Raw genomic sequence first — 13,064 nt, 5'->3', positions numbered from 1 at the left:
GTAAGATGGTGCCAAACTTCACCCACGCTCCTTGATGGGCACCAAACCCTGCAGCCAGCACCAAACAAATAGGAGGATGCTCATTTCATAGAATCACAGAATATCCTGAGTTGAAAGGGACCCATAAGGATCAGTCCATCCCTAGAGCCGGGCGCTGGCCATAGTGCTGCAACTCAGGCAAGGGCTTTGCTAAGGGGCTGAGCAGAAGGCTCCTGCTTACAATACGAAGTCTCTGCTCTTCCCCAAAGAAAGCCCTGCAATAATTAATGTGATTCTGATGGCTTAGGGCAGCGCTGATTACAGTCACGTGAGGGCAGGCCTATACCGCTGTCAGCTCGCATTAATGTGGGGAGGCAGAACGCGGGGTGTGCTCCCTCACAGGGCTCAGGCATGTCAGACCCTGGGCGTTCGCTTCTATGTCATATGCAGGGATTAATTCAGCCTTTGGTGAAACAGAAGCCAGCGTGTAGGATACGTCGGCGTCTGGCACGTTCCTGCTCCCGCCCGCACATTTTTCCCCCAGTCGGAGCAGGAATTGCTGCGCTCGGTTCCAAGTCTGGCTGCTGCCACTGCGCCAGCTGAGCCCTGGGTTCTGCCCACCCTTGTTTGGAGTCAGAGTAAGCCCTGAGTCCAAGCAACAGCTGAACGTGTGTAATCCTGCCTGGGGAACAAAGAGGCTGCAGGGCTACACCTGTCTGCAGGCAGTAGTAGATTGCCTCCTCCTGTGTGCTTGGAGGAGCTGGTCAGCCCTGGGGAGCAGCCCCCCGTGCACTTCTCCTCACCTATTGCCCTGCTTTAGGCTCCCTCCAGTAGATTCTGCTATAGCCCCAGGTGATGCTGTGGCCTTGGAAGCACACAAGAAGTAGAGCCTCCTGTCCCTGCTGCCTGCATGCCGGATCATTTGCATCAACAATTAGCAGCGACGATGTGCACCGCTGCATCGCTGTGCTGCTGCATTGCACATCTTCGTTCCCATCCAATCCCATCATGGTACTCTCTGCTGGGATGGGTTTGGCACGAGCTCTCTGTCCTCTGCTCCTCCCAGCTCGGTGCTAAGTCTGCTCTCATTACCCCCATCCTCTCCCAAAGTCCCGACGCACTCCCGACTCACCGCTAGCAGCTGTCTCTTTCTCCACCGAACACTATTTTTAGCTGCCGGCCCCATTCCTGCATTCCCAGGGGGCTGACTTCAGGCTGTTGGGTACATCCCGGCTTGGAGGAGGTGTCTTTGTTCGTGCCAGAGCTGTGGCAAGATCTGGGAATAGTGTTCTACCTTGAGCTGAGTTTTCCCGTGCTGTATTTTTCAGGCTGTGCATCTTCTGATGAGCTTTGCTGTGTTTCTTAGCTTTTGAGAGAGGTTTTTAATGTTGAGAGAAGAGCCAAATGATTTGTATTTTTTTTAATCTTCAGTGCCAGCTCTTCAGATCTTGAAGTTGCAGCCCGACAAGGGACTGGGCACTTTGCGTCCTTCCTCCCACCTATGCTGTGCCCAAGGCTGTATCTGCAGCGGCTCCCTGTGCTGCTGCTTTGTGCTCAGTTTCCCACTGATTCTTCTTTAAATGCAAATAGACAGTGTTTTTGTATTGACTGCCTGCGGGTATACATTTTCAGTGAACAAGTTCCCTTTGTGTAGCAATTTCCCCTGCAATTATCTTGCTATAACATGGATGAAAACAAACTTTTCTGTTCTTCCCTTCTTTTTTGTTGTTGTTGCTTGCATCAAAACACTCCACCAGGGGGCAAAGATTCTCATTCCCAGCTCTGCTTGCTGTCACTGCCACCAGCACCAGCTTTCTCAAACAGCACAAACTTACCCAGCTTGATCGACAGACGGCAGCATCACTGCAGGAGGAGAAAGTGCCACGTTCTTCCTGGCATATTCCTTTTCCAAAATATTCCATATTCCAAAAGGGCCTAAATAAACACATTGTCAGCGTAGCTGAGTGGTGACTCGACATGCAATTCCTATGCACAGCCTGTCCTTGACAATAGACACGCCATGTGTTTTGACTGGGTAGGCTCTGCTTGATGTCCTGTTTTTGTCAGGAGAAACTGGCCCACAGCACACACGTGTATGATGCTTCCCTCTCCATTGAAAAACCTTCTTTTCTTCACGTGAGCAAACCACAGTAGCTTTCCCCTCTTGCAGTCTCATGCCTGGGACCCTGGTGCCTCAACCTGTGCTGTTTATTTGTGCTGCACGTTCCTCCACCCAACACATCCCCAGCTGCAGCCACCTCTGTATCCTCTGTATCTTCCCCGTCTTACATTTGCAGGATCAGCACTACAAACTTTCAGCATAGGCGTAGGGAAGCTGACAGCACATGCATCCTTAAATTGCATCTCAGACCTGGGGCTTGCATAGGGCACGAGGTGATCCAACTTTCTCAGTCCTGGTTCTTATAAAAGAGCAAAGTGATTGGTTTTTCCAAGCCCCTTTGCTTCAGTGTGCAGTCTGCCCAAATGGACTCAAGGTAGTCATTCTGATCTTCATTTCTAGCCAGTTTCAGTCAAGAAAAGTGTTTTGGCAAGCTATTTATTCTTATCTATAGCTCTAGAGAAGACCATAGACTCCACAAAGTCTGGCAGGGTGCTCTTGCTGCCTTGGGCAGTTCAGTGCCCCTTCTCTTGTCATATTCAGCTCCCAAGCTGAGACATTTCAGGCTTTCTAAAGATGTTGTTGGGAAAAACAACAGTCCCTCTGTAGAAGTTTTCCCCTGTTTCTTGCAAAATGTCTGTGTATTTGCAATTGCAACCCTTGTTTAATTAGAGGTGGTTTTGCTTGAGATGTGCTGACACTTCCGTGTGCAACCCAAAGAGAAAACAGAATTCATAGTTTCTTCAGTATTTAGGTCTTCCGTATCAGAAAGTGAGAGTGCTCTTGCAAGTTCTAACTTTGTTTCTCTTTATATCAGAAAGTTTTCAGAGAGTTCTCAAGATTTCCCCAAGGGTTGAATGAAGCTTCTCATCTTAGTCCCCATACTCCAGGCTCTGTAAGCCAGTTATTTCCAGGGAGATTGGCCTGAAGTTTCACAGGATGCTTTTAGTTATTTTAGCAGTTTGGCCAAACAAGCAAAACAATCCAGATGGCTGGATTAAGAGTTGTAGTGTGGGTTGATTTTTTTTTGTTTGTTTTTGGTTTTTTTGTGTGTTCCTTTTTTTTTTTAATTGCAAAGGAGTGACTATCTACAGCATGGATGTTTTTAAACTGCTGCATTTAAAGACTGAAGGGCTGCTTGTGAATTAGCTTCTTTTACCACTTAAAAAGCTAAAAATGTTTGAAATTGGTTCAGATATTTGTATTTGGAAGTCTGTGGATGAGTAATCACAGCAGGCATGCTTTGTTCAAAATTACTTTAAAGGACAAAGGCATTTTCACATTCTAGTCAATCGAGATAACATTTTTAAAAGTGCTAGTGGTGGAACAGCAATGTGAATGTGAGGCTGCAATGTCAAAACCATTTGGACTGCTGGAGCTTTTTTTTTTTTTTTGTCTCAATGTAAGCCCAAAAATATGTGCAATTTGAAAACCAGAAAAGATTATTGTTAAGACTCAGAAAAGGGCACGCTGGTATGGTGACTTTCTCCTCTGTAATCAGTTTGTGTGGAGCAATTGGCCACCTGAGGTTTTGCATTGAGAGCAAAGGAGTGGATCCCCACACCCAGGTGCATTCAGCCCCCTGTACTGCCCTGCACTGCTCCCTGCCCCATCTAGGTTTGCTATGGCAAGGTCTCTCAAAGCTGAGACTCCTGTTGCAATGTTTTCAGTCAGCAGGAGGTTTCATTTTTTGTTGTTGACTCTTTTTAACCAGGGAATCGTGGATGTTGTAAGAACAACACGCCGGTTCCCTGTGCTGGAGCAGGTGGGAGGTGGGACTCAGCCTTGGTGCCAAGGTCATCTCCATTGAAAAGCCTTTGGGGAGCTCTTTATGAGGGAGGACTTTGCTGCATATTCAGTAGTACTAGATGATCTTTAAGGTCCTTTTCAATCCACGCCATTCTATGATTCTATGATAGTACAAATCATAGAACCATTAAGGTTGGAAAAGACCACTAAAGTCATCTAGTCCAATCCTCAGCCCATCACCACCATGCCCAGTAAACTATGTCTCTCTCCACAATGCAAATGTGATCTCTGCTTCGTATGAGCACACTGTTGCAAGTTTCGGAATTATGTACCCTGCTTAGCTAAATATTGAGCAGACAGTGCTCTTGAGATACTGCTTTTCAAAAAGCTTTGAATTAGGGGCACGTATTTTCTCCTGTCGTAATGTGCTCAATTAAAACAAAGAAATCAAACTGCAAGTAGACATGTTCACGTTTGTAAAGGTCTGCTGCAATCCTCTGGGTGCTCTGAGAAGCAGAGACACGAAGTTGGCACTCTGTTGTTAACCCACTTGCGATGTGGGGGCTGCAAGGGAAAAGTGTTTTTTGTAGTAAGGACTGTGCCTGGATCTGCTGCAGGGAGCTGCTCAAGTTCTCCCAGGGAAATTTGATCGTAGTTCTGTTTATTTGCAAGCTCGAGTCAGACTTTAATGTGATCTGAGTAGAAGGTGGCTGAGCTTTTCTGACTTACGTAGGAAGACATAAGTGCGCTGAAACTTGTACCCTAGAATGAGATTGAGATTTGTTTTACGTGCAAGATGGAGAGCTGCATGTTGTTTTTTTTTCTGATAAATGACTTTGTTTTGCATATCTCTTTCTGTCAGTCTATCAAAATGTGTCATCGGGGAATTTAATTGTACCCAGCATTAACCGGTGGCAGCAAAGCTGTGATTTATATATTTACTTATGTGCACGCAGAAAGCCTGATCAAAGAAGGGAGAAAAATTGATGGAAAACACCCACTCAAAGACCAATAACCGTCTGTTCTCTCTCACTCTCCGCTCGCTTTCTTCCTTACAGCAACCACTTGAAAGGAAAGACAGCCAAAACAGTTCTCAGCACAGCGTCTCCAGCCACCGCAGCGGGCACACCGCGTCCCCCGCTCACAGCGCGCAGGTGCTGCCGGAGTACCCCGCCGCCGAGCCGCCGGCTGCCGACCAACCCGACGCTTCTGGGCAGAAAAAGCCAGATCCGTTCAAAATCTGGGCCCAGTCCAGGAGCATGTATGAAAGCCGACGTGAGTATAAAGCAGGTGTGGTTGCTAAGGCTACGGCTACGGCAGCTGCGCTCTCTGTATTTTCTTTGCAAAGGACGGCGTCTTTTAGATCTATATTGCAAATAGAAGGCTTCAGGGTGTTAATCTATCTGCCAGCGATGCTGCCTGATAGAGGGGCATGTTCCTTTCTGGTGAGGAATGAGCTTAGATCATCTCCCGAAAGGGTTGCTTAGACCAAAGCCTAATACCAAGAATCCTGTTAAAATTAAAGACTGCTCTTTTTTTTTTCCCCTTTTTCTTTTTTCTTTTTTTTTTTTTTTTTTGCTTATAAATTAAACTGAAGGAAAATTTCAAAGTTTATTATCCAGATCCTAAATTCTTTTTTGAGGTTAAGACTCATTGACTGATATGCACAGGAATTTCAGTAAGGAAGCGAAGTGTTTAGTTTGCTGAAATTCGTATCAGATGCTTTCCAGTCTCACTCTAGGGAGGAGAAAATCCAGCTAAGCTATTTTACTTTGACCAGAGCAGACGCTTTAACAATACAGATATCAAATGCATATTGTAAATGGCTTTTATGGCAATTAATAATCTGCATACTTGGCTAATAGTTCAGAAGGACTTTGACTCTGTTCCAAGGCTGTAAATGTGGTTTCAATCAGTTTCTTCTCTGCAAACAAAATAAACAGTCTGGCTTTGCTTTAATTGCACTGCTGAAGATGATCAAATCTGCAACAACTTCTTAAAGAAAGAGTTAAAGTGAATTAGGTTCATTTCCAAGGACAGTAGTTTCTGTAGTTACTGTAAAGGGAGATTCACAGTCTTGGTACCGTAAGAGTTTACTTTCCACCTGCTAACTGGAAATTGGTAGAAATGATCTGAAATGAACACTACCCCAGAATGAAAAACGGTACAACTGTTTTTTTCTGACCAAATGAATCACTTCTAGATCTTATGTCCTGGAAAAATTAAACGATGAGTCATGGTTTCTTGGCTGAAGATGAATCTCTTCAGACTGAATATCTCAGCCATGCAGTTTGTAGGTGTCTTAGCTTCTGTGCTTTGCTTCCTTTCTCTCTCCAGGGCTTAGGTGCGCTCCTGACCATGCAGGCTCTTGGGCTCGCTGTGCCGGTCCACAGAGAAGTGCTGGGACTGAACTCGCACACATGTCTCACTGAAATGGGGAAAATGGGCAGAGAGAGGAGGGATAGGGGTTTCAGCCCCACAGAGCTGTGGGCAGAGCCCCTTCTAGCCCTGCCCGGATGGCTGAGGCCATCTCCTGACACCAGCATCACCCTTGCTCAGCTCGTGTTCCCGTAGGCACTGCACAGGCATTGCCTCTGAACCCCTGCAGCTACTTCAGTAAATTCTAATTAACAGTTTAACTCATACTAATTAGTCATTAGTATCAGCTTAGCAGCATTAACTCCTGCCTGTCTTTCCCGATAAAATCCTGAGGCTGAGGCGGAGCAATTCTGAAGGGCGCATTCGGGCTGTCACCTTCAGTGTCCTCCTCCAACACCACATGCTAAATCTCTCTCTTTCCTCAATGGCTGTCAGTATCTCGTAGAGGTTTTGTCCTTGTTTGTGAGCAGAGCCCTTCCAGAGTCTGTTCCTCATCTGTTGACCTGCTGGCTTCCTACACCCATCTTACTCTCTGCCACAATCCCCTCTGCTCTGGCCTTTTGCTGTGCTGGGTCTGCTTTGCCCCTGCAGCTTCCCTCTTGCATCTTTCCATGGCCAGCATCTCCATGTAGTGAGTTCAGTCCTCTTCTTTTCTTCAGTCCGTGTCTCCTGCCTCTCTACCAGATGAGACCTACCTGTTTGAACATCAGTGCTTTTCTACCAACATTTTGTCCTGTTGCTATTTCCTTACCAGAAAGGTGTTTTTGAGATTTACTGGTTCCATGCATCCGTTGTTTTTTTTTCTTGAGAATGTCAGAAGTGTGATGATACCGTATCTCCTTGCACATGCCACTAGAACTGTCTGGGAACTAATGAGTTTCAGCCTCTAAGCTGAAGTGAAACCCATTCCCTGGGCATTAACCTATGCTCTTACCTTGCGTTGATGCTTTGCTGCACCCAGTGGAAGGTGAAGGAAACCAGGAAGGCAATGGTCTACACATACTTCTTGTTGTGGTTTGATCCCAAAGCGTTACTGGTGGTTTTATTTATAGATCAGGGGTCATCTCTTTCTCCTGCCCCCAGGAAGCCCTTACCTTTCGTCCCACTCCTCTGTCTCATGAATGGAGATTGTAGTTCACAGCTGAAACCCAGCACCTCCTCAGCCTGAGGAGCTTGGGGTGAGCCACCATGTTTCCTTCCTGTGTCTGATCTGCATGAAAAGTGGACAAATATTGGCTGCTCTGTGAAGAAAATGAATTATCCCATGGAGACTCACTTCACAGCAACCACTTGTAGGGAGCACCGCAGGCTGTAGGATGGGAGAAACCATTCCCTGTGCCTCCAGCTTCACTGTCTTCTTCAGTTGTGTGGTTCTTCATGTTTTCACTCAGCTGCAGTTCGGTTCAAACCCAGTTCTTCCTTTGCCTTCTGGTGGAGCAGTCATAGTTCCTCTTTGCTTGAGGACCCATTCCCGTTGACTTTGGGGCTGGGGCTGGCATCTCTTCTCCCTTAGCATCTGTTGCTTTGGGTGCTAGGTGTGAATCTCTGAACTCTTCTGATGAAGACATGAGCAACACTAAATGAGCATCTGTTGCACGGCAGGGGGATACCACCCTTGTGCCAGTGCTGAGATTGGTTGATACCTCCTTTATTTGGGACTTTGGGTGAGTCCAGGGAGCCCCAGGTTGGCCCTCCATGCTGACCAGTGTAGGGCTTGCTGCCTGTTGATTCATTGCCTTACATTTTCAGTAAGCCTGAAAGGAATAATACAATGGTCTTTTAAGAAGCAGTGTTTTGAATCCTCAACAAGTGTACCAAGAGACAGAAAAAAATCCTGTGTTGAAATACATGATGAAGTTAAAGAAGAGAGAATTTCAGGGCATTAGATCATCATCAATGTTTTATTTAGTCCCATTTGTGAAACCATTTGAGTATGAAGAGAACATAGTGCAGTTTTTCAAGTGCAGTTGACATAACAAGATGAATTCATTAGCCACAGCTCAGCCAGAATTTCTTTTTTCCATCTAAGAATAATAATATAAAGAGGCTTAATTCAGCATGTGAATACATTGTCTCCAGAATGTTTCTAAAAAGTACTGAATCTCTAATGACCACCTACTGCCTTTTTGACTGGGAGTGCATCCCCCTGTTATTAATGTTAACGGTGCGGATATGGAAAGCACAGAGGCAGCCATTTAATTTTTCAGGATTGGTAAAGTGCATTCTTCATTTCTTTGACTATTTTTTGGATCACTGTTTAAGAGAAGCAGACTATATTTGATTTATCTGGCTTGTCTCACTGAAGCTGTTGGTAGATCAGAATTCGGTTCAAAAGTGCTGAATAATCCATAATTTTGTAAAACTGTATTTTTCAATTTTCCCAATGCATCTTAATATCAGGAAGCATTCAGATTTTGTGGAGGAGAACTACAGACATTGCCTGGGGGGGGGGGGGGGGAGGGGAAGAAGAAAAATAGAAAAATTAAACTCGAATTAATAACGCAAAGCTAAGTGATGGCTCCATAACTGTGCCTGGGCTCTGGCTGAATGGCAGCAACATTGAACTGCAACCTTAAGGTCTTTCACGTGCTGCTCCCCTAAGTGGGGGGATCAGCCCTCCAAAGTGCTCAGGGCTCGGGCTGCTGTCCAACAAAGCTTAATTTTAAGCTGTAAACCAAAAGGGACTTGTATGCTTTAAGGCTAAGACTGAATTCAAACACTCTGCTGCAGTATGGCCCTGAGTTGCAATGCTTGCTGGATTAAGGCTTTCAAGAATAGCCAGCTTTGTGGTGAGCGAATCTGAAAACAGATCTTTTGGTGGTGGGAACAAGCGCACTCTTTGCTGGGGCTAAGTTTCAGCTGCCTGAGCTCCTCTTGATGGGTAACTTGCTGCTGCCCGTGGGAGTTGTGCACATGAATCAGAGAGAAGGATGAGCCCTTAAGGCTTAAAACGTGGAGCAGTTCCAAGACCCAGGAATGATGTGCGTGAGGAGCAGTCAGTGAGACAAACTGTAATTGAATAGTTTACAAGAGAGCTGCAACTCTGAAATCTTGTGGTGTTTTGTTGAAAATATATTTTTATAATATGCTTTTTTATTTTTCAACGTATTATTAAACTTCCTCAAAGATTAACACAATCTGTTGTCAAATTTTTCTCATGTGGCCTGACTGCTTTGCAAAATACCGTATCCTACATATGGCCATCTGTCAAAACAGCAGTGACAAAATGAATTAATCTGAATTGCAGATGTGTTAATGAATCCCTTTGAAGGGCTTAAGCATTTAATTAAAAGTAAAGCAGACAACTATGGATAATTGTTAAAGCTTTTAAAATATTCTAATTTATCTTTAATATTAGAATTTTATTTTCAGACACGTGATTTATTTAGTAGGATTCTCTCCCCCAATCTAATTAAAATAATACAAACAAGGCATGATCCCAGTGTGTAGCGTTCACTCACTACCAATTACATAGAATTAAAAATATTTGCACAACGGTACCAAACGTTCAATACTTTCTAACTTAAATGGAGAAGAGAAATGCTCTCAGGAAATTGCAGCCACCTTCTGGTCAGACTGACTTGAAGGCGATAGTGAAGGGCCCTTGCTCCTTTATTAAATGAATGGGAGACGGCACTTGGAGCTGTGCACTTGAGCACACAGATGTGGAGGATGTCTGGTTAGGAGGGGCCTAATTTTCGTGCAATAGGATGGTTTAGAAAGTAGGATTCTCCTGCGAGTGAGGAATCACACGGGATTTATGGTGAAATCACAGGTATAGTCAGCACTTGAAACTCTCCAGCAGCTCCAGTGAGACTATCCCATTTGTAAATTCAAGTGTGTCCTTATATACTGAATCTGCGCCTTAAAACTTCTGCGTGCTGCCAAGATGTGAGTCACTGGAAGTGTTGCAGCCTCAAATGAGCTAGTGACTAAAGCAAGCTCATACTGATATTTCTGAATCCATCTTTTCTTGAAGCTGATATCAGACAGAATGTTTTTATATGCAACACACTAATTTCTAAACTCTATATAGGAGAAGTAATTAATCACTGATTTCATTGTTCATCACCATGTACTTAGAATTTCTTTTAACGTTAGAGAGAGGGTTTCCACTTGGAAAACTTGCTGGGTCGTGATGTTGATTTTTGTTTGGTAGGAATGTATTTTTAAGGACAAAATGATGAGTCTCAAATACGCCTGCATGCATATGCATAAATGTATAAATTCCTAGGTGTGTGTATACTGTATCCACATATACACAGACGTGCAAGTAGATGTAAAAGTTGGTATGTAATTATCCATAGAGCTATAACCTTAGCAATTATGTGCATGCAAGCCTAACATGATCCATACAGTCAAAATTAATTAAATGAACTAATAAGAAAGCAGATACATTAAGCTTTGCAAAACTGTAAAATTAATATTACAGCTATGTCACCTTCGCCTGCAACTGGACTGAGCAAGGGTGAGAGAGAGAGAGAAATCAATTCCACGAGTTTTGGAGAATGTAAGATTGTGCCGGGAATGTATCTGTGTCCCATGGTGTTCTGTTCTGGTGTCATTGCCGCTCCGTGGTGGGGTCTCTTCATCACCAGGGCAGTGTGGAAGGTTGGCCATGGAGGTGCGAGGCACTTGCTTGGCTGCATACTGTCTGGTGGTGGTGGAGACATCACCTTCCTGTTTCCATCCTGAACCTGCCCTCAGGGCCGCAGCACTCACATCTTCCATCTGTTCTTCTGGCCCCAACACGACGCTTCTTACCACGTTTGCGAGGCTCTCCAAGCAGTCTGGTTTAGGCCAGGATGAGCAGACTGGCAAGTTTTACTCCTTTGGGCTGTATACATGTTTGTATCATGTCAAGATGCAAAGCTGTTACAAATTACTCCTGGAGATCTCTTTTTCATTCATTTTAAACCTAAGAGTTCAGCACCACCATGAAATTTTCCCTTTAAGTAGAGAAGGTGAGGCACTGGCACAGGTTGCCCAGAGAGGTGGTGGATGCCCTGTCCCTGGAGACACCCAAGGTCAGGCTGGACGGGGCTCTCAGCACCTGATGGAGCTGTAGGTGTGCATTGCAAGGAAGTTGGACCAGATGGCCCTTAGTGGTCCCTTCTGACTCAACCGATTCTCTGATTCTGTGATGAAGGTGGCTCTGCTGAAGTGCTGCTGAATAGTGGAGAAGCTGATGTGATTCTCTAGCACAGCCCCACTCAGCTGTGTGGCAGCACAGGGATGGATGGGGTTTTCACAGTGCATCGCCTACTGCAGAGCTGGAGCAAAAAGTGGTAAAAGGAGTTCTGTTGGGTTTGTACTCACACTGCGTGTTGTCTGTGTGTTTGTTGTATTTGTGTTTCACCTTCCTGTGATCCTTCCAGCAGAAGGAGCAGCCTGTGAATGAACTTGCTGCTTTGGGTGCAGATGTGTGTTTTGTTGGCCCCACCACCACATCTCGGCGCGCCACTGTTCCCCACGGCCGCTAATTGGCTCATGGTGCCAAACCAGGAGCATACGGCACCGCTCAGCGAGGCTGGAGAGATGACAAATGGGAAGGTGTTGAGAGAGGCCGAGAAAACAGGCCCACGCTGCAGCTCTCTGCAGAAGCCATTTTGCCTCTGACAGATCCAACATGCGCTATTAATTGGCTGGGGCCAGCCTTTGCCAAAAAAGCCTGCGAAGTGCTGGAGAGGCACTTCCCAGTGTGTCTGCTCTTCACGCTCCCACTCACTGGAGGCAGTGACAAACAGCAATTAATTCATTGTGTGAGTTCTGCTGTCGGGCTGTCCCTGCGATGGCAAGCTGCCTTCAGCCAAACTGATGCGCAGCAAAGGCTTCCAGCGTGCTCCTCACCTGGTTATTCTGTAATTGTAGCTGGGCAGAAGTTAGCCTCTGGTTCAGGAAGGTAACATGCAGAGGTCTCAAGCTTGGTTTATAGCTGCAGATGCTTAAAATGTGAAAATATTTTATGTAATATCCATGGGTATGAACCAGTTTGAATGCAAATGTCAAACCAGACATGTGCCTGAGCACTCACCTGTTCCTGCAATTTGCAGTGTTTCCAGGACTTGAGTTCCTATTTTTTAAATCCAGTGATGAGTCATTGAAGAGACAGCGTCAGAGCCAGCCGAAAGCCTTAACACTGAAGAGCACCAAAAGACCAAACCCGAACCAACAGGCACTAATGGTGTAAAATGCAGTTAGGGCCCTATCAGACACTCCCCATTGTTAATGGAAAACAAACATGTTATCTGCTCATAGATACAGAAATGTAGATCGTGTTTTCTTGAATGTGCTATGTTCGGTATCTGAGTTGCACTTTCTGAAATGATGTTCGTGGCTGATAGACTTTGGTTTCTTCACTAAAGATATAGGCAGCTGACTTGTAAAGGAATAGCTTTTTTGATCATTAGCAATAAATTCTGGGAGGGGATCATTACAAAATTAGTCAATGTTATAGATACCCACTAATAAATATTAAATGAACCCGAAGTTGTCTTCTGGTATGATTTAATGTTAGCAATTAATTTTGCATTTTAGAAAAGGGATGAAAGCAGCCATGAATAAGTTAATATAAAACATTTCTGTTCAACCGCACTTCAAGGTTAGTGCTCCGCTGTATGTAATATTCATTGTGAAAACCTTGCTGGTGTTCCATACTAATGAGTAGGTAAGGCTGGTCTTTATTCATGTTTCCAGCTGGTTTTGTCCCTTCAGTAGCTTTATAAAAGCCATACACGAGCAAGTGGAAGTCTGGAGAGCTCCACTGTTTTCAGAGGAACCCTCCTGGTTTACACCAGTCGGGGATCTGTCCCGTCATTATTTAAAGCAGTGTCAGCAG

At 45.0% G+C, this 13,064-nt stretch overlaps 1 protein-coding gene across 18 annotated transcripts in view; it reads left to right on the top strand.

The window, feature by feature from the left end:
- Positions 1-13,064, top strand: part of MAGI1 (membrane associated guanylate kinase, WW and PDZ domain containing 1) — a 301,269-nt gene that overhangs the window by 265,116 nt on the left and 23,089 nt on the right. For all 18 annotated transcript variants that reach the window (XM_021409802.1, XM_021409816.1, XM_021409818.1 and 15 more), the window contains one exon: positions 4,906-5,122. In XM_021409802.1, the coding sequence (XP_021265477.1) occupies positions 4,906-5,122 (217 nt within the window). The remainder of the gene's footprint in view (positions 1-4,905; positions 5,123-13,064) is intronic.

This window comes from Numida meleagris, chromosome 11 (assembly GCF_002078875.1).
Source record: "Numida meleagris isolate 19003 breed g44 Domestic line chromosome 11, NumMel1.0, whole genome shotgun sequence".
In the NCBI taxonomy this organism is placed as follows: domain Eukaryota; kingdom Metazoa; phylum Chordata; class Aves; order Galliformes; family Numididae; genus Numida; species Numida meleagris.
Note: the sequence above shows the minus strand (reverse complement) of the source record. Positions and strands in the feature narration are given on the sequence as shown.